General features: G+C 48.5%; 1 protein-coding gene across 4 annotated transcripts in view; it reads right to left on the reverse strand.

The window, feature by feature from the left end:
- Window positions 1–21,880, reverse strand: part of KCNN3 (potassium calcium-activated channel subfamily N member 3) — a 180,424-nt gene that overhangs the window by 22,023 nt on the left and 136,521 nt on the right. For all 4 annotated transcript variants that reach the window (XM_036870085.1, XM_036870076.1, XM_036870095.1 and 1 more), the window contains one exon: window positions 6,784–6,925. In XM_036870085.1, the coding sequence (XP_036725980.1) occupies window positions 6,784–6,925 (142 nt within the window). The remainder of the gene's footprint in view (window positions 1–6,783; window positions 6,926–21,880) is intronic.

The following is a 21,880-nucleotide window of genomic DNA, read 5'->3' on the forward strand; positions in this document are numbered from 1 at the left end:
TGCTCTTGGCTTAGCTGCAGAGCTGACCTCTGGGAGACTGAGCCTTCCTAAAGCTGGCCACTTCTTCATGGAGCAGGATACTGGATGGGGCTGAGGCTTGGGGGAATTTAAAACACCGAACAATCACTTGGTCACCTGCCAGGGTGTGCAGGGAAGACAGAAAATCCACACACGCTCCCCCTCCCTCATGCATATCCCAGCCCCACTGCCAGCTCCAGAGCAGGGGGCCAGGAGGAAAGAAAGCCATGCAGTATGGATGGATCACCTGTTGGTGGTGGAGAGTTTTCCTGATAATAATCTAACGAAGAGGCAAAGCATCACCCCGCCAAGACTGCTTCCCAGGGCTACACTGGTTGGCATGAGTCTGTGTACTCAGTGGCTGAGCTTGCTCCCAGTTGGGTCTTTTTACTGGAGGTCTAGCCTATGACTCAGCACAAGAAATTCAGTTCCTTCTTGCTTTCACCAGGAGGCTCATGAATTCACCATCTTTCAGAGATTTAAAAGACGATAACAACACACCTGCCTCAAATCAGGATTTTAAGGGAACCCGCAGAAGGTGCTCAGGATTCTCCAGAGCAGCGTTCTTATTCTGCTCTGGAAGGTCCATTCCAGGGAAGCCCAGGGAGAGTGAGTAAAAGAGGCCGGTTCCTCAGGACTCACTTTCTCTCTCCTAATCCTCTGGGCACATGCTTGACTGTCTGAGAAATGAGCAGAAATGGGCTCATCCCAACATTCTTCCAAAGGACTTTGAAGTCCTCTTCGCTGTGCATCTTGACCTGGTTGTGTGTGGTGGGGGGTGGATCGAGAGAGAACTGCTCCTGCCCTGCTTCTCCTGCAGGCAGCAGATGACAGGCCCACCCTTGCCTGGTTCTTGGAAGAGAGCACATGCCCCTCGGTGACCATCACCCTATTCCTGCACGTGGGGCCCTGCACCATCCTAACCTCCACTCGTGGAAAGAGACAATAAGCTCAGAAAAGTCAGCAGTCTGATCCTCTAGATGTCAAACAGTAATTACAGTTGCCACAGAGCTCAGTTTAGCAATTGAGGTCCTAGGATTGAAGGAATCCATCAATAACATTTGGGGCTCACCCAGTCTAACAGAATGCATAGGAAACCTTAAAGACTGTTTTCAAAGGTACTATAATCCGTACCAGAATTGGGCGGAATGCATATGGTAGATCAATCCCCTACTCTCTCCTTCATAATCTCTTTCCTTTGCCAGAGGTTGGCAAAGGTTGGTTGGTGCAAGGTTTTGGCACAGGTGAAGTTGGCAACGCTTTCGCCCAGCTTTTTACAAGGGTTCCCATGAAAACAATCTCATGTTTCTCGGTACACTTGGTCAGCCACCCATTTCTAGCACAACAAACTGAAAAGAAAGGAGCCTGTGTGAACTTTCCTTTTCTGACCTCATTTTCCTTTCGTGTTCAGGGACGGCCCTGTTTTCCTGGCATCTGTGACTTGCAGGAGACTCTGTGCCCAGTTTTCAAAGGATATGTAATGGGCAGTTGGACAGCCTGGGCTGTAGGTGTCATCAATTGAGCCAGGCCTCTAAAAGCAAAAAATAGCTTAAAAAGAAGCTGTTCTAGAGGCAAGATGTGTGCTCCATTTCCCCTCAAGCAGACCTAGTATATAATCCCTCTCTTTTGTATGGAGCTACAAAAGAACTTTGGGCTGAACGCCCAAAAAGAGGGATATATCACTGTGTTAAAAATGGAACATCAGATGGAGAGGGTTCTTCCCAGGCTCCAGGCTTCCTCATTTCCCTGGGTCCAGGGAAACTCTGCTTAAATCACTCCTGAAAGCTGGGGGCAGAATTAGCCTGAAGGAGTCTCCCTGCTCACCACGCCACTTTGGAAGTTTCATTAAAACAATCAACCATCCACAATCCCGAAGTTCCAGGGTCTAGATGGATTGCTCCATGGTTCTTGCTATGGCTCACAACCTAGGATGCTGAATGCAGAAGGGTTCTAATGAGAAGCTAGAGTGTTCTAACTAAGGAACCATCTATCTTATATGACTAAGATTCATTTCTGCATGCAGGCAGGAGGCTGGGCTAGATGACATTTCCCAGTTTCTTTCAACTCAAAGATGTCAAGGCTCTCCTATGGATATTTCTCTGACGGATGCTTGGTTCTTAACCCCTAATTCTAACTTGAATAGATAGCAGTGGATACTTTCAACTTTTCTTTTAGAAAATCCATCATCTGGCTGAATTAGGGAAGTAGCCAATAATGAAGCCTAATCTGGTCATTCCCATTAAAAGGCAACCTTGTAAATATGGGGTCAGACGTCAGCAACCTTCAGAAAGTGGTGTTCAGGGTGCTGAAATACAAACTGATCCTCTCCAGTGTGTGTGTGTGTGTGTGTGTGTGTGTGTGTGAGAGAGAGAGAGAGAGAGAAGCGGGGGGAGGGGAGGGAAGGGAAGGGAAGGGAAGGGAAGGGGAGAGGGGAGATGCAGAGAGACATAGAGCTGGAGCAGAGACTGAGACAGGGAACAAGTTGTGCTGCCTCCTCAACAGATGGGACAGACAGGGGAAGTGGAAAGGAAGAAGCAGACAATAGGAAAAAAGGATGGGCTGATGGGAATTGAGTGGAAGGCAGGAAGAACAAGAAGCCTAAGACTTGAGTCAGAAGTTAATGGTCAACTTTGGCTCTTTAGAGGAAATAAAGGAAGTATTACGGGATTCCCCCTCCCTCCTGCTGTATTCACCTTTCAAGTGGTATAATGATCACCTATGTTCCTTTTGGGTCTTTTTACTTAGATGAGTTTATCAGCCTGACAGGGCCCTGTTAGCAGTTTGGGAATGCTTGTGTGATACGGCAGGGATGCGGGTTGGTTTTAAGAGACAGATTGCCAAGGACTTGGCTGATTTGGGTGTGTGAGAGCTCCTGCTGTCCTAGCTGTCCTCGTGTGGAATCTCAGAAATGGTTGGTGGGCAGCGGGGCCATGTGAGGAGAGATCGGAGTGGGACAGAAGAGGGTAAGCAGCTGCTGGGATGACTTCCATGGGGTCAGATTGTGGAGCAAATCCATGACTCAGACTTTTGCCTTCAGAGGTGCCAAGTCCTGAATCCTTGTTGACACCAACTGAATTCCCTGGGTCTTGTCTGTCCAACACTATTTCCACGGGAGGGCTGTGGGAGGGGAGAGGGTTCACCTCTAATGAGGTCGTCCTTGCCAAGGTACATGATGAGCAGAAGCACAGGAGTGAACAGAGAAAGGAGGGGCTGGCCTGGGGTCAACATGCCTAACTCATCCATAGATCTGGACCCAAACCAGAGACCCAGTCTCCTCCACTCTGGTCCTCCTACTTCTTGTGTCCAAGAAACATTTTCCAGCTGGAAAACCTTAGAGTCTCAAAAAACAAGTATCCCAAGGGGAAAAGTATGAGGTGTACTTAACTAAAGAAGCATAAGATAAAATAAAATAAAACATAAATGAAAGTGACAAATGGAGGAGGGAAGCCTGGAGGATTTACAGTTGGATTCTGTTTCTGCAACAGATACCATGTAACAACTAAAATAACATCAATTGGTTTGAAACCAAGGTGTTTCAGGGAGAAGCTCGTCTTCTAAAACTGACATTAAGCAGATGTCTTACTGAGCCCTCTTTTTCCCTCCTCCCCAAATGACTCAATTTGTGCTACCTTTTACTTCATCATCCCTTTCCTTTTGCAGTTCAAAGAAGCCTCTCTCATGAAGCCTCGGGGAAAAGCTCAGTGACCCCCACAGATATCCTGGAAGCTTTTGTCTATTTGTCCCTAATTCATGAAGGGTCCACAGAGTGAGTCCAGCCTTAGAAACTGGCTGTATTGAAATGGGATTTCTACCCAGGAGTCTTGGGGGCCCCGAAAGTCTTCCAGATGCCTGCAGAACCAAAAAAGCCTTCAAAGGCCCATTCTGGATACTAAATATTGCCAGCTTTCTCTCTACCTTATAACTGTCATCATAAAATTCTTTATGGAAAGATGATGCACTTTGAGATACCTGCTTTTGTGGGTGAAATCTCTCAAACACACCAGGTCTGTGCCAACAATGTCAAGTTGTTCAGACAATTATATACCCTGCTTAATGGTTGATAATTACACCGTTACTGGGATTGCCAAGAGAAAACAATGATTAAGACTATTTACAGCCCGCACACACAAATTCTTCCTTTCCCTTCCCGAGCAGGCCTTGCCTTGGCCTGCATGGTGTCCATGGTAACCAAACAGGAAGCCCTACCTTTAGTAAAGGCACTTGCAATAATAATCAGGAGATGTACAAAGTGTCGGGAGGCTGGGAGAGGGGAGGAAGGGATTCTCAGCCATGCGAAACCCTGGAAAGGAGTGACTCAGCTGGAAAAGTCACATTTGTTAGTAAAAATGCCACCAGGGTTCCTCACTGTCAGACCCCAGAGGGAGGCAGCTGATTTTAATTTGGGTAAACACACTGACAGTGAGAGGAGGGACGCTCCCTGTCCCTGTTATAGATAGGTATATATTTACGCAGCAGGGTTTGTGCAAAAGGAGAAGATAAAAGGCATGTGCTGTATTTTTAATATGGGGGGTGGGTATCGGTTCCTCCTCACTTGTTTGTTCTTTCCACTTTGATCACACCTCTCTCCACAAGGAACAAACACTCCTTTCCAAGGAGCTGCTACAGCCCCAGGAGCAAAAGCGGGTGCTGAAGACCACACCCCAGGAGAAGGCAGGGAGGGGCCCAGGGGTCCTGCCCACCCACACCCCAGCTGTGCCAGAGCAGAAGCCCGGAGATGCAGGAGTGAGGGAACCAGGGAAATGGTGGCTATGGGGCCGCTTCTTGGATGGGGCACAGCTCCGTGCTGAGAGGGTGAATGGCTGGTATTTAAAAATAACGGAGGCTCCCAGCAGGGCCATCCACCTATTGGCAGCCCGGCTCTGTGCGGGCCTGGCTGAGAGCTGGTGCTGAGGCACAAAGCTTGAACCCCAGGAGCGGCTCTGAGACAGGAAAGCTTTGGCCTTCGGGCAGCATTTCATTCCTTTCTGGAAGGAAGAATCATTCCTTGGTTTCCTGGTGACAGCTGGAGCTGTGCCAGATAGACTCCTACTAACCGATGGGAGGTATTTGTTCTGAGGCCTTACACTTACCCGTGATTTATCCCAACCCCGGGGCTAAGCCTTTTCTCATTAACTGCTGCCCAGGACCTGCTAATATGCACCAGCTCTGGATTTCAGTCGAAACGGGAGAGGATGGTGTCCAGTCGTGACGTGGCAGCGCTGGACCCCTCCTGCTCACCAGCCCCACGGCCCCAGGCCTCTGACCCTATGGCCTCTGCTGCTCTGAGCTGCTTTGTCACCAAGATCAGTCCCAGGAGGCCACCAGGCTGGCGAGGGCTTAACCCCCTTCCCACTGCAGAAAGGAGTCACTTCCCTTTCAGAAGGAGGGTCTCTGGTGTCCTCCTGGAGAAGTGGGGGTGATGACTGAAATCTGAGGGAGTCCTGGAAGGATTTTGATGATGGGGGTGCGGAGAGGGCTCCCTGGGGAGGGCTGTCGTAACCAACCGCGGAGCCCTAGGACCAAGTCACAGGCCTCCTGTCCGCCCTCAGCCCCACGACACCCAGGCTTAGCTGCCTGCTCCTTCTCTGATCCTCAGCTTCCTCTTCTGAAAAGAGGACCCTGTGTGTTTACTCTACTCTGGGGTTCTGCGAAGGAGGTCAAAGACCAGGGCTGCCTGTCCTGGCCAGAAAGCGCAGCAAGGCGAGGAGCCCTCATCCCCGGCCAGTGAAGGAGTAGCGGCGGCAGGGACACCGAGGACGCGCCAGCACTGAAGGCGGCGCAGCTCCTTGTTGCTGACGGAGTGCGTTACCATAAAGCATTGCAGTTTATCCCCCTCGCCAGCCAGGGAGGAGGGCAGAGCAGGCCTCCCATCCGCACTTGGTACTCGAGAATGCTGAGGTCCAACAGGCTAAGTGCCCTGTCTGGAGTCCACAGTGAGGTCATGGGGTCAGAGGCCTGCGGCTGTGGGGCTGGTGAGCAGGAGGGGTCCAGCGCTGCAGCGAGCAACGGGGACTCAGACTCTGGTCTGACTCCCTACCTGCATCTCTCCCAAACTCCGTACTGTGTGGCCATGTGACGGGCACGGTGTGTATAGGGGTGGGGGATGGCAGGGTGATGGGCGGGAGGAATATACACCTTGAAAGGAGGCAGCACAGCTGCTGGACACCTGGGGAGAGATGGGGATGCAGTCACACGCTAGCCGGGTGCCAACACTGGGAGGGAACTGGCACTCGGAAACTGGCACCTCAACATTTGGATGCAGAGGCCAAGAGTTGGCCCAGGGTCATGTCATCAAACCAAGACCGAACCAGTGGCCAACCCAGTCTAGGACACGGGTCTCTCATGGCCGGCTCAGTGAGTTCTAGCTATACTCTTATCAGATGTGGTACCAAGGTCTGCGGGGCCCAGGCGACAGGAAAGAGGACAATGAACTGCAAGCCCTGATGCTCACCGGGGCTGGTGGGTGGGAGCAGAGGGTAAGACCCACGGCCAGCTTCACTCGGCCCATTTCTGGGGGGCTATGAAGAGGCCATTAACTGTCAGGAACTGGGACATAGTCCTATCTTAGACAAGGAAATGAAACAGTGAGAAGCCACGCAGATTTCACCTCTGCCTTTCTACGTGCAGGGACACACACGCTGGCCTGTTAACTAGCAGCTGGCCCCATGCCCGGATGAGGAGGGCCCCCTGCACCCACCATAAAGGCGCTGCTCCTAGCAGCATTCGGTGGGTGGGGAAGGGTAACTGGCCGAGGCAGGTACTCACCATGATGCCCGTGAGAAGACAGACACCTTTCCCACAGTATGTGTGGGGCACCATATCCCCATAACCAATGGAAAGGAATGTGATAGAGATGAGCCACATGGCACCCAGAAAGTTACTAGTTACGTCCTGCTGGTCATGGTACCTGCCGGGGGGGAAGACAGGAGTTAGTTAGTGGAACTGCCATTCCCGGGAGTAAAGGCTCTGGGCAAACCTGGACAAAGAAGGAAATGTGACATTTTGCTGAGATGGAGATAGCAGCGATGGTGGCACACGGATCTCTTCAGGAGACTGAAGCTGCCGCAACTCTGCCCACCCAGGTCCTGCCTACAGTTCTCCGTCCATCCCCCAACCCCCCCACCACGAGCTTGGTCCCAGCGGTAAAATGTTTTGTCATGATTTGCACCATATCATAGACGTCCTTTCGGTAAAATACCTTTGGATGAAATCATGCAGTAACAAAATTTAGATTTTCCCTTCCAAGCTGACAGTCTAAATGTATGTGGATATGATTAATCTGAAATCACAAGCTCTGAATAAGGAAAATGTCAAAAAAAATCACCAAACGCATTTAGCAATTTCCCCTAAGAAGGCTGATGGAGCCCAAAGACTGGCACCTCCCAGGTGTCTGGAGGGAGGCTGTGGTAGCCGGGGCGCTCTTGGAGCTGTTTCCAGGGGAGGCCCTGGAGTCTCCACGGAGCCACGGCCTCCTCTTCTGAGCTGGATGGAGGCTCGTGGCTGTCCTGCCCTGGGAGGAACCAGCTGGAAATGCATCACCACCATTCCCTCTGCCGGATACCCATTCCACCCCATCCTTTTCCTCCCTCCCTTCATCCACAAACAACAAGGCCCACTGTGGGCCAGGCTCTGTGCCAGGCACTGAGATAGAAAGATGAACAGGATACAGCCCCTGCCTTAGGGTTCTCAGCCCAGGGCAAGGGTCCATCAAGGATGCAGACATTTCTGAAAGCGTCAGTAAGTGAGTGGACGAGGCACCTGGAGGACAGGAGGGAAAGGGCAATGACCTCGACTCAAATGTAGGAGGGATAGTCAGAGGCTTGAGTTTTCCAGGCCAGCCGGGGATAAGGTGTTCCAGGCAAAGGGAATGCCCTTATGAAAAGCCAAGGCCCAACTTGAGTGCAGCAGGTGGGCCTGGCTGCACCTGGGGTGGCCGGGCAGATGAAGGTGGGTCCTTTCTCAAAATGTTCTCTAACAGGATGAGCCTGAATGACAGGGACATCACTCCTTGATAAACTCTTCCCATCAGCCTCTTGTAGGCCACTGGATAGGAAAGGTGAGACGGGGCCAGGGAGACCAAACCATCCTGGTTGGATAGAGCAGAAAGCCATTTAGGAACCTGAATCTACAGAATTGAGTTACCAGCAAGGCTTACGTGACGTGCTTGGGATGGGGTCTGGTACAAGGAGGCCCCCAGAAAGTATTAGCTGCTACCGTCAGTGCTCTCCCTGCACCCCACACCCCCACCAACAGGGTCTGGCGCCCAGTGGGCAATTGACAAATGTTGCTTTTCTTACCCTTACCCCCCGCCCCAGGTCAGGTGTGCTGGAAAGGCTGCAGATACGGGTGCATCTGGAGATGAGCGTAAAAGGAGGCAGAAGTCTGCTAGTCAGAAAGGAGATGGAGGGCACATGAGTGGGGAACACCAAGGACACTCTATGACGGATACCGTTTATTGACTCACACTGTATTAGCGGGAGCCACACAATACAAACTATCCTGTGGCTAGCTAGCACTTTGTGTACAAACACTCACATTCTCACAACATCCTGTAAAGTGTTTTTACAGGTAAGCAACTGGAAGCACAGAGGCATTGAGTGACTTGCCTGAAAACACACAGGAAGTAACCAAAGCAAAGCCCATGCCCTTTTCGCTATTCCCTCAGCATCAGGGAGATGGAAGCGACTGCTGTGTGCCTTGGGGAATGATGAGGAAGTTTTAGCAACAGGAGGGCACCTGGGCTCCAGCAGTAAGTGATGAGGTAGCTATGGAGACCAAGGGTCTGATTTTGGAAGGCCTTGAATTCCAGGATAAGAGGTTTGGATCTGGTCTTAAAGGCCTTGGAAATGATTCTTGGCTCTTGAGCAGATGAATGACAAGATGACATGGCCCACTGGGAAGAGTGGTCTGTAGGTGGTAAGTAGACTGATTCAAAAGATGCAGCACAGGGGTCGGGTAGCCAGGTGGGAAGCAAATGCGCAAAGCCAGGAGGGAGGTGCAGGCAGCAACCTTCATGGCCCACCTGAGCCTGGCCCGAGCAGATCCCGGTAAGCACATCGTTGGTGGGCCGTCCAGCCCCAACTTGAATCCTCCACCAGTAACTAGAGGAGGGTGGCTTTAGCCTTTCATAGCTGTCTGCACAAGGGCATGCATGCCCAGAACTCTAGGGGCGACATCTGAAAAGCAGACATCCCTCCCCAAAGCTCTGCTGGTTAAGTTGTCTTACCTGCCCTCCCCTACCTGCTTTGCTTGCTCCCCAGCACTACTCTGTTGCTACCCAGATGGCACCCTGGCTGCCTGCCCCTTCCAGTTGGCCTCATGTCCCCAGGGCTGCACTGTGTCTGCTCATCTGGCCACACTGGAGTAGCATAGGCTGTTGGTGCCCAGGTCTGATCCCCGAGAGGGAGCATGCCCTGCCCTGCCCCGGGACACCTGCCCCATCCCAGGTCTGATCCCCGAGAGGGAGTGTGCCCTGCCCTGCCCCGGGACACCTGCCCCATCCCAGGTCTGACATGGCCTTGGATGGGCAGCCACCCTCCCCATCCCACTCCCCACAGCCCTGGGTCTCTGCAAGGCCCTTGGGCTGATGTGGTGCCCTCCACTCACAGCCTGCTGCTCTTTGGCCAGGAAGAATGGTGGTGACCCTGGCTCTAAGGGCCTGTGCTGAGGTTAGTGGTGGGGATTCCTTCCCTGGAGGGATGGACTTTGGAGTCTGTGAAGCAGCGAGACTCAGTGACAGGTTGAGTGTGGGGACACAGAAGGGGCAAGACTTAAAGATGGCTCCATGCCACAAGCCAGCAACGCGCAAACACATGTGTAGAGTACAGCCGGGCTCGTCATCTCCCGGAAGGGGTCTTGGGTCAGGTCTGATGACAGTGAGGTTGAGGCAGTGGGTAGAGAGGAGGCGAGCCTGTGGTCTCGGGCTCAGTTTCCCTGGCTTCGAGCCCCAGCTCCACCTTAAGTAGCTCCACGGCTGTGGGCAAATGACTTAGCCTCTCTTTGACCCAGTTTCTTTATCTGCAGATGGGAGGAGTAAGGAAAATAATTCACCAGCCATATTAGCACAGTGCTCGGCCCAGAGTAAGTGCACACTAAGTGTCAGCAATTACCATTATTGCTGAGATTGGTATATGTTATCAGTCTGAGAAACAATCTGTAGAAAAATACAGTGGTAGGGATTTACAAGTGCAGTGGGTAGAGGGTCCCAGCAGGGAGGGAAGAAGATGGAGGAAGGGATGAAGATGGAGGGAGGGATGATGATGGAGGGAGGGACGATGATGGAGGGGGGAATGAAGATGAAGTGGGGGGATGAAGATGAAGGAGGATGAAGATAAAGATGTCTTGGCATTTAGGCTGGAAAACTATCTGATGAAGGGATGAAAGGAATCTACTGTAAGTTCTTGGACAAAGAAGGGACACGAGACACTTGGTATCTGAGAATGATTCTTCTAGCAGCTACATGTAAGACTGATTAAAGAAGACAGGCCCCAGACAGCGAGAACCTCTAGAAAGTTTGCAGGTACCTGAGGAGAAGCAATGGAGAGACTTGAATGCTGAACTATGGGGTTTGGACTTAATTTGCAGCCTGTCTTCTGTGGACTTATTGGCTTTACTGTGCACATGGGTCTCTAAAGTCCTCCTTTCTTTGCTTAAACTAGAGTTCCTGAGCTGCTCGGCTGCCCTCAGAACCATAGCCCATCCTATTCATATGTGGGTGGATTCTGAGGTAAAGAGATCAGAACTCAAAGTGGAATTAAATAAAAGCAACCAGTAATGTGTCTCTCTTTTTAAAGTTGAGGTTTGATTTACTGCTTTATTTTTCTCTAAATTCTCTTTATGGTCTTGTGGGTTTCTTTTTCATTCACCATTTAAAATCCCTTGGTGCTAACTATGTGTGCTGAGGAGAGGAGAAGCAGATCTTGAGGATGTTATTCATTCATCGTTTGTCAGACTTTGATGATCTCCCCTCTGACAGGGGCTATTGAAGATCTGGAGATGAATCGGACATGCACCCTGCTCTCCCATGGCTTGGAGCATCGTCATGGAGATAAGACACACATGCAACTCACCAAGCAGGAAGTGATGAGTGAGAGAGCAGGGCTGGTGATTCAGGACTGTGGGAGTGGAGAGGAGGGAAAAATTGTTTCCAAATCTATTCACAATTTTAGAGTGGTTTACACTTGTCACAAACTCACATACTAATCTCATGATATTTTTTGCAATAGAGAATTTTTTGGAGAAAAGAGTCCCATGTTTTTCCTTAAAGGCTAAGGAGGAAAAGGTGTAGGTATTTTTTTAGGGTTATTATAGTTATTAATTCATCATTAGCGTGTGTGGACTATGGTTTTTTTCACTTTTTAATATTATGAAATAAATGATAGATATGGAAAATTGTATGATTGGGTAAAGATGGTAGATGAAACACACATGTTACTTTTGCTCTCTCTTCACATCCCTCTACAACTAACAGTTTTAGTTCCCTGCTTTTAAAAATAAGCAGACAACCAGGAATCCCCAGACATCTGAGGACATTCTCAAACATTAAAGACACAGACCAAATCAGTCAATTAAACAAACAAAGAAAAAAGACTCTGGATCAAATACTGACCATTAACAGAGAAGAACTCTTGAAACAAATCCTGTAATTAACATCTTAAGAGAGATAAAATAAGATATTGGACCCATGAGACAAGAATGACATGCTATACCAAAAAAGTCCTCCCACAGGGCTGGAAAATAAATTGAGGAAGTTTCCCAAAAGACAGTGAAAGAGATGAAAATAGGAGAAAATTAGTGAATCAATCTACCAATTCAAATACCGAGAGTCTCAGAAAGAGAGAACTGGAAAACAAGAAGGAGGAGGAGAAAAAAGGAAAAGAAGGAAAGAAGTAATCATTAAAGACAGCATTAAAAAACTTCCCAGAGGGGCTTCCCTGGTGGCACAGTGGTTGAGAGTCTGCCTGCCAATGCAGGGGACACGGGTTCGAGCCCTGGTCTGGGAGGATCCCACATGCCGCGGAGCAGCTGGGCCCGTGAGCCACAACTACTGAGCCTGCGCGTCTGGAGCCTGTACTCCGCAACAAGAGAGGCCGCGATAGTGAGAGGCCCGCGCACCGCGATGAAGAGTGGCCCCCACTTGCCGCAACTAGAGAAAGCCCTCGCACAGAAACGAAGACCCAACACAGCCATAAATAAATAAAAATAAATAAATAAAAATTAAAAAAAAAAAAAAAAAAACTTCCCAGAGCGGAAGGACACACGTTTCTAGATTAAGGGCCCACTGTTCCCAGCACAGTGGTTGGAAATAGAGTCACAGCAAGGCACATTATTGTGAAATTTTAGAACACCAGGGGGAAAAGAGAAGACTCTATGGAGCTTCCAGGGAGACAGAGAGAGAGGTCAAACACAAGAATCAGAAGTCAGAGTGACTCTGGACTTTTTCACAGCAACACTGGAAGCTAGAAGGCCATGGAATAAAGGCTTCAAAATTCTGAAGGCAAATTATCTCCAATCCAGAATTCCAAACCAGCCAAGGCTCTCAAAGATTTGCCTCCTTTGCACCCTTTCTCATGAAGCTACAGGAGGGTGTGCGTCACCAGAACAAAGGAGTAAACCCAGAAGGAGGAAGCCCTGAGATGGAGGAAACTGGGGATCCACAGAGGAGAGAGGCCCGGGGTGATGGCACCAGGAGGTCCTTGGGTGACGGCCACGCACCAGGCGTGGAGGGCAACCCGTCCAGACTGGAGCAGGTCAGACAGCTCTGGAAGGTATTTCTCCAAGAAGATGAAATTGATAGAAAACCTACAGTGCCTAAACATCCTGAGAAGAAATTTAGACAACTGTCAGAGTCTAGAATTGAGTTAGTGATAAATACACAGCAAACTAAGCAAATGAACAAACATGGTAATTAACCAGGAGAAACAAAAAGTTATGCAGGGAAGGAAAAGCTATCATCCTTTACTACAAGGCTCAGCTCTGAATAGAGTCAAATTAGTGTTGGCTGAGTAATGTAAACACCGATTACTGGTCTAACCAAAAACGTGATATAATGATGAAAGGAGGATGGGGGGAGAGGAAGAGTTGGAGGGGAGGAAAAGGAACTAAATCCTCATCTTCCACCGTGGGAAGGGGATAGATGATGCCGAAACCAAAGCACCGAAAAGCAGCAATACAAGTGTGTTATGAAGAGACATGGAGGAAAAGGTTAAAATTAATTAGCGAAAGAAGGTAAAAGTGCTACCCCTGGGGAGGCATACATGGGAAAAACTGGTGGAGGACAGCAATACCACAGAACAATTGACTCTAAGTGTATGCAGGTATAACTTCCATAATATCAAACACAAAACTAAACCTAAGAGAAAAAACCCACAAATATATATAACATAAAATTAAGTTGCAAAGCATAAAAGTAAGCATTCCTGAACTCACTGTCCTGTTGAAAATACTTGTGCATTTTCTCCATTCTCAGCCTCCCATGTCCCCCCAGATATCATCAACATCTTGAATTTCACGTTTGTGTTCTTGTTTTTCTTCACAGTGCTTCTCTTTTTAAAAATTTTTTAATTTTTTTTTTTTTTTTAATTAAATTAAATTTAATTTAATTTTATTTATTTTTGGCTGTGTCGGGTCTTCGTTTCTGTGCGAGGGCTTTCTCCAGTTGTGGCAAGTGGGGGCCACTCTTCATCGCAGTGCGCGGGCCTCTCACTATCACGGCCTCTCTTGTTGCGGAGCACAGGCTCCAGACGCGCAGGCTCAGTAGTTGTGGCTCACGGGCCCAGTTGCTCCGCGGCATGTGGGATCTTCCCAGACCAGGGCTCGAACCCGTGTCCCCTGCATTGGCAGGTGGATTCCTAACCACTGCGCCACCAGGGAAGCCCAATTTTTTAATTTAATTGAAGTATAGTTGATTTACAATGTTGTGTTAGTTTCAGGTGTACAGCAAAGTGATTCAGTTATATATATATATATATATATATTTTTTTTTTTTTTCAGATTCTTTTCCCTTACACGTTATCACAAAATATTGAATAGACTTCCCTGCGCTATATAGTAGGTCCTTGTTGGTTATCTATTTTATATATAGAAGTGTGTATATGTTAATCTCAAACTCCTCACAGCACTTCTACCTAGCTATGTATACCTACCTAAGCAATATATAATTTAGTTTTGTCTACTTCTGAATTTTATAAAAATGAAATCGTACCATAAGAGTGTGATAGGCAGCCTCTAAAATGACCCCCGGTATTCTCCCTCCTCCTGGGGTATTCACACACTTTTGTAATCCCCTCCTTTTAAGTGTGGGCTGGACCTAGTAACTTGTTTCTAAGGAATGGAATATGGCAGAATATGGCTATCACTTCTAAGGTTGGGTTACAGGAAGACTGTGGCTTCTGTCTGGGAGATCTCTACCTTGTTCTCTTTTGAATTGCTCTCCCTTGGGAGAAGCCACCCAAGTGGTGAGTGAACTTGGGAGCAGAAACCCCTTAAGTCAAGCCTTAAGGTGAGACCACAGGCCTGAACTACAATCTCATGAGACCTCTTGAGCCAGAGGTACCCATTTAAGCTGTCCCTGAATTCCTGATGCATAGCAACTGTGAGATAGCAGATGTTTGTTGTTTTAAGCTGCTAAATTACAGGGCAATTTGCGATGGTCCAGCCACCGCAGGGGGTCTTCCAGGTCCCCACGGAGAGGGGTAAGGGATTGAATAGCACCGTGAGTATGGGGTCAGAAGGACCAAGACAACTGATGGTTGCAAGGCACTTTATTTAGAATTTACTGAATCCTATATAGACAGAAGAGGAACTCCTTATTAGACAATAATCCCATGGAATTGCTTATCGTCTCACTTCAGTCACCACCAGGGATGTCAACAAGTTTACAACTATCCTTGAACATTATCTTCCCTTAACCAGGCTCACACACAGCCCCCAGCCATAAGGAATAACCAGGACTCTCAGTTCCCTGAGGTCTCCTGGCTTGAGATAGCTTTGCTAATCTCTTTTACATTCCTCAGGACTGGGACAAAGAGTGCATTCCAAGTCTAAGGGTAAGGGCTTTGCTTTTTGTGAGAGACATACTGTCTCCTCCAGGACTTACCTCCGGCTAAGACTGCATGCTTCCCACAGCAATAGGTAACTAATACAATGAACTCCTCTGAATTGCTTTTTTCCACTCAACATATATGTTGATATATGTGACTATAGTGTATTCTCATTCCTGCACTGTGCTTCATCTTATGAATATACCATTACTTATTCATTCACCTCTTGATGGACATTTGCGTTGTTTCTAGGTTTTTCCTCTAATGAGCAATACTGCTACAAACATTCTTAATCATAGTTCCTGGTTGTGTTAGAGTCTTAGGACACATACCTAAGAGTGGATTTACTGGTTTGTAAGGCATGTACATATTTAACTTCCTTTGAAAATGTCAAGTTATTTTCCAAAATGGCAGTACCATTAGGTTTCTACCAGCAGTGAATACGTGTTCCTGTTGCTCTATGTCTTTATCAACACATCATCATCTGACTTTAATTTTTGCCAAACCAGTGGGCACACTGGTATCTCATCATGCTTTTACTTTACATTTTCCTGATAAAAGCTGTGTATCCTTTTATGTTTATTGGTCATTCGTGTTTCCTCTTCTGCGAGGTACCATTCATGACTTTTGCTCATTTTTCTATTGGTTTGTTTTTGTCTTTTATTCTAATTCATTATAAGAGCTCTTTATATAATTCTAGATAAGAACTTTGTCAGTTTATGTATTGCAAATATCTTCTCCCAGTTTGTGCCAGGTCTTTTTATTTGCTTTATAGTATTTTTGATGAACAGAAGTTTTAAATTTTACTATAGCTGAATTTATCATCCTTTTCATTTATAATTAGCAACTTGTATAATTTTTAAAAGAAATCCTTTCCTATCTGCAGTTATAAGACTTTCTTTTAAATGTTTCTAAATGTGGCCTTTCACATTTAAGTCTTCAATTCACCTGGAATTGATTTTGTGTGTGGTGTGAGGTAGGGATACAACTTCATCTTTTTTCATATGGATAACCAATTATCCCAGGTCCACTTAACGAGTAGTTCATCCTTTCTCCCACTGAGAATGCTACCTCTGTCATATAGATTATATGTGAAAGTGAAGCTATTTCTGGGTTCTCTATTCTGTTCCATTGGCCTATTTGTCCAACCCTGGAGTTACATTATACTCCTCTTCGTAACCTTTTCTGGGTACCTTCTCAGAGCCTAATGCATGAAAGGTGCTCAGTAAATATTTGTGGAATGAATATGGCCTACTTGTTGCTTTTCCTGTCCCTTTGTGAAAGCGATGCTTGCTTTAGTAATTCAGTGACTCATGTTAAGGTGACTTCAGCTGTTCTCTTCGGCAGATAAACTTTTGTCAAACTGGCTGCCAAATTCCTTGGGCTTGGAGTTGGTTCTCACTATTCATAAGAACTCAGCTTCTTGACAGTAGCTGCGACCTAGCTCTTTTCATAATGGCTCTAGACATTTGTCCTGGGTCTGGTTTGTTTGTTGGGAATTTTCAGGAATCAAGCCAACTGGATTCTTTGTCTTCACCTTCCAGTCATTCCCCAGCTTCACACAGTCAGATACCAGCCCCCACTGAGCTGTGGAACCCGTGCTTGCTCAGTTCTCCAGTGAAAAACCCAACATGTTCCTGACTCGACCCCTTGTGGCCTTGGATCCCATTGGTGCCTCCCTCCTCAGAACAGTCCTCTTGGCATCTTCAGTGGCTTGCTCTCCTGCCTTCCTCCTGCCCTGACCATCCTTCTTGGCTTCTTCTTCTGGCCTCCTCTTCAATGTTGCTGTGCTCCAAGCTTGCTTCACACCTTTCTTGCTTCTCTCGTGCCTGCCACTGTCCTTATTGATCCCTTGTAAATGACCCTTCAAGAAGCAGCTCAAAGCCCACCCTGACCCACCCAGCCAATGTGGGCTCTCTGTCTCTAACCCCACACCACTCAGCTTCTGCACTCTCCATTTGATGCCTACACACTGTCTTTGGTAGGAGACCACCGGTGTGGACCATGGTTAGGTGTCATTGTGGACTACCTATGTTTGAATCTGGGTTTTGCTCCTTAGTATCTACATGACCTTGTCCTCAGTCTTCCTATCTGTAAAAGGGGATAATACTTGTACCAGCTCACACAGAGTTACCTTTAGGGTTAAATGAGCTAATATTTCTAAACCATTAGAACAGTGCCTGGCACAGAGACACACTAAAAAATGTTGGCAATTGTTGTGCTGTTACAATCTAGTGTGTATAAGCCTGGCCTTGTCATAGCAGAAAAGATGCAGGATCTGGAGCTGAAGGACTGCCTTTCATGCCCTAATGGCTTTGTGACCTTGAACAAATTACTGTCTCAGGATCTGTTTCCTCTTTACCGAATCAGGGTGTAATAATGTCTGCCCTGACCATCTCACAAGGCTGTGGTGAGGAGCGAATGTGGAAGGGCTTTGTCCACCTGGAACGTATGATGCACATAGAGGCATGTGACTGACTCTTGAAGAGCCTCCCACCTGGGGCTTCGTCCTAGTGACAAGGAGAGCCACATGGGACATGGAGGGGGAACAGGCAGCAGACACTGCCAGGTAGGGAAACAGTCATTCATTCCTCCCAGGTTCTCCTTTCACTCGTCCTTTGTTCCACTGTTGTGGGTTGACCACAGCCCTTCTGTATGGTGATTTGCCGTGTGAAGCCCTTATCGCTATCATATCCTATCTGCTTCATCTTCAAAATATGCCCTGAATCTGCCGAGTCCCCACCACCTTTGCTGCTACCACCTGGTCCAAGCCTTGCCCTCTCACCTGGACCACGCAGTAGTCACCTAACTGATCTCCCTGCTTCTGCCTATATGACCCCCACCCACCATCCACTAACAGCAGCCAGAGCAGTCCTGGCAAAACAGTAAGACAGACCATGTCATCTCTCTGCTCCAAAATTCCTGCATCTCTCAGAACAAGAGCCAAAGTCCTCATGGGCCTAAAGAACCCTCCCCCAAAGCCCTGGGGCCTCTCTGACCCCATATCCCATGAGCTGCCCCCTCATCCACTCTGCTCTTGCCATCTGGTGTCTGTACAGCTCCTTGTGCAGCCCAGCTTTACTCCGTCTCAGAGTTTGGGTCCCTGCCATGCCTTGTACCCGGAAGGCTCTCACCTCAATTAACTGCAGGCCTTTGCTCAAACATCAGTTCTCAGGAAAGCGTTCCCTGTCCCCTATTATGACACACGACTGCCCACACCCACCATGCCCCACTTTCCTCTTCTGTGTCACTTTTCTCCATGTGTGTATCACCACTTGACATAATACATATTTGGCTTATTTTTGTGTTTATTGACTGTCAATCCCCATTAGAATACAAGCTTCATGAAGGAAAGGACTTTTTCTACTTTGTCTACCGCTTTAGAAATACTTGTTGAATGTATGAATGAATGATCCCATTTTGTCTTTATCACAAGCCAGCAGGACAAGGTCAGCGGGACAGAGGCTGTTATCCCGATTTTATAATAAAACAATGAGAAGCTCAAGAGACTAACTAACTGGTCTCCCTAACTTCTCAGAGCAAATGAGTGAAAAAACTGGGCCAGAAACCCATCTTTTTTCTGATTCTAGAAATGGCTGCAGTGAGCAGGACCTAGGATGGGGCGTGGTGGCAGCATCTGTGGGCCTGGGCAGACGCCAGCCTATCCTGGCAACGTGGAGCTCCTGCTTGCTCCCCGCCAGTAGGACAATGGCCAGGGGACTGCGTGTGACTGGCGAGTGAGTACCAGCTGGGATCAGGGGGCCTGAGAAGCTCTTCTTAAGGGAAGACATTTTCATGGAGTCCTGGGTTTTACTCCCATCCCTACCTCTACTTTTGTCTTGGTTGCCAATATAATCAACTCCTAATTATCAAGGGCCCTCATCATGCAAGGGCATGTGATTCCAGCATTGGGGAGAAAATCGCCATTTCTTAAGCATATTATGAGCCTTAGTTTAGGAGGACTGGAGAAATGCTTGAGGTATATGAAAGAGTACCACTGAAATTCAAAGTTAGCTGAGGAATAAATGGCTTATTACAGTGACTTTAGAGCTACTCCGTTACTCCAGCTACAAGTGAATTCACATAAAGACCAAAAAAAAAAAAATTCTTTCTTTTCTTAAAAGCAATCTCCCTCATAAACATCTTAAAATATAAAATAAATGGCCCTGGAGGCCCAGGGCTAACCACCAGCCTACTGATGTCTGACGACACACGCACCCATGAAGTCACTCCCTCATCTGCCTCATTCCTATAGCCAGTGTTGTATTTTTTACAAGTTGGCTTTGAATTTAGGAAAATAAGGATGTTTCCCTCCACCAGGTAATTCAAGGCAAGAGCGCTGAATCTTTCCAAGGCAAACCTAAATCTAGTCTCTTGTTTCCAGCCCCAAGAACTAACAGCATGGGTGCAAAGCCTCTGGTTATTTTTAAAAGGGGAGAAAACCACCACCACCAAAACAGACAACTCCAACAACCAACCAAGCAGAAGCAACTCATACCCTTTCTGTGACCACGGTGGGTATGCCTTTTTCTCTCAGAGGTGGTGGCATGCATGCCTCCTCTGGCAGTTTTCCTTGGAGACTTTTGCCAAATGTGGGTGAGTCGGGACATCTGGCTGGTATCACACATCTGGATGCAACCTCTCTACAGGGAAGTCTGAACAAGAATGCCAGCTCAGCTTTTCTTGGGGTGTGTTTGCCTTCTCTCGGGTCTCTTCCTCCTTTTGTTAGGCTAAGAAGTTTTGTTCGACTTCCCCACTTCGCAAATGGATACAGCAATTGAGGGAGGCCAGCTGCCATTCCTTCCACGGTCTGTTTTCTTCACAAAGAGGAGCGCTGTCAACCTCTTTGAATGGTTATTAAATTAAAAACCAGATGGTTCATCTGGCAAACCTTTCTGAGTCAGTTTCACTATTTGCAATGTTTTCTTTCTTCTTATTAAAAAATATTTCCATGTTTCCTCATTTGGAAATGTTTAATAAAATGCATGAAAATGGAGAAAAACAATATGTTTGGAAGAAGCACTGTTCCCATGGGAAGCATGTCTTCCACGGTCTTTGGAGGTGGCATGGCGGAGAGGGGACAGATCCAGCCCTGCCACCTGTTAGCTGCATGGCCTGGGTAAGGCGCTCACCTCTCCATGTCTTGGGCTTTCCTTCTGTAAAGCAAAATGTAAAACCTCTCTCATGGGATCAGGTAGATGGTTAAATGAGATAACCAATGTAAGACCCCGTGCAGCGCCTGGCAGGTACTGGGGGCTCACTACATGAACTCATTCAGTCAGCAACTGTGAGCGGGCCCCTACTATGCACCAGACTTGGCACCTACTTCAGGGAACTTACAGTCCAGTGAAGGAGGCTGACACCAAGCAACGCCGAAAGCTGAAAAAGGCCGAGTTAGAACTGAGACACATGCCAAGAGGCAGCATGGGGTGCCCTAAGCAGGGACCGCCTCTGAGGATGCAACCTGTACACAGAGCCACCCAGGACAAGCAGGGGCGAGGCTGGAGCACAGGGGTGGGCCAGGGTGGAGGTGCTCCGGTGGAGGGACTGCTCTGGAGAAGGCTGGGGGAACTGGGAGGACGTGGCTGGAGAGGCAGGGCGGATTAAGGCTGCTCTCTCCGAGCCAGCACTAGGCTTTGATGAGAAGAGCCGCTGGCACTGTTGGCCTCCCTGGCACCGGCTCCCTGGGCCCTTGTTTCCCTTCCTCTCCCTCATCCGTCTGTCTTTCCATTGCCGGTCTGTCTTCTCTCTCATCCTTCTTTCTCTCATTCCCTCCTTTGAAACACCCACCCCCCCCCGCCCCTCTCTATCTCTCCTCTCTCATTCCCCTTCACCGGCTCAGTCTCTTTCTCATCCTCTCCTCGTGAGCAAAGCCCCGCCGCGAGGAGAGGCGGGGGCTTCTGTCTCCAACCAAGGGGTTGACAATTCCTGTGGGGACACCAGTCTTTCTTTGCCTCAGGTTGGTTTTTTTTTTTTTTTTTTTTTTTTTTTTTTTGGAGGTTGGTTTTGCTTAACCAGCAAACTCGCATTCTGTGCCTACTGGGTGGCCAGGTACCAATGGAATGAGATGAAACAGCCCAGGGTCCCTGCTCCAGGAACCGCCCCCCGCCCCCCGCAGAGTCAGACTCCCGGGATGGGAAGTGGGGAGGGCTGCACCAGGAGCCGTACCCACGTGCTTGTCCTCCCAGGGCCTGGAGACCGCAGCCCTCCGCTCTTCCGGTGACCGTGTGCCTACTCGCGGTTTCAGCTGCCACCCCCGGGCCTCTGAAACCAGCCCAAACCTCCCCTCTGAGCTTCGGACCCATGGACCCACCTGCCAACATGGGACATATCCAGGGGGACAGCGGGTAAATTACGTTCAGCTTATCCTGAGCCCTGCTCATTACCTGCCCCCTGCCTTGTGCCCGGATCCCCTCCAGACCCATTCTCTTCCTCCTGCATCTCCTATCTGTGGGCAATACCACCACCCAGCCGCGCCAGGACACTGGGCATTGTTCTCGAACTTCCTCCACTGTCACCCCACATCCAATGAGTCCGCGTGGCAATTTGGGCTCCTCTAGTTCTTCCTCTTTTTTTTTTTTTTGTCCGCACCGTGCGGCATGTGGGATCTTAGTTCCCCGACCAGGGATGGAACCCGTGCCCCCTGCAGCAGGAACGCGGAGTCTTCATCACTGGACCGCCATTGAAGTCCCTCCTCTAGTACTTTCAAACCTGTCCCTCACTCGCCATCCCCGCCACCACCTCCCTGGCGGAAGTGGCATCCTATCCCATGTCCATCATGGCAGCAGTCTCCCAACTGGTCTCCTTGACTCATGGTCATC

This window comes from Balaenoptera musculus, chromosome 1, assembly GCF_009873245.2.
Source record: "Balaenoptera musculus isolate JJ_BM4_2016_0621 chromosome 1, mBalMus1.pri.v3, whole genome shotgun sequence".
NCBI lineage: Eukaryota > Metazoa > Chordata > Mammalia > Artiodactyla > Balaenopteridae > Balaenoptera > Balaenoptera musculus.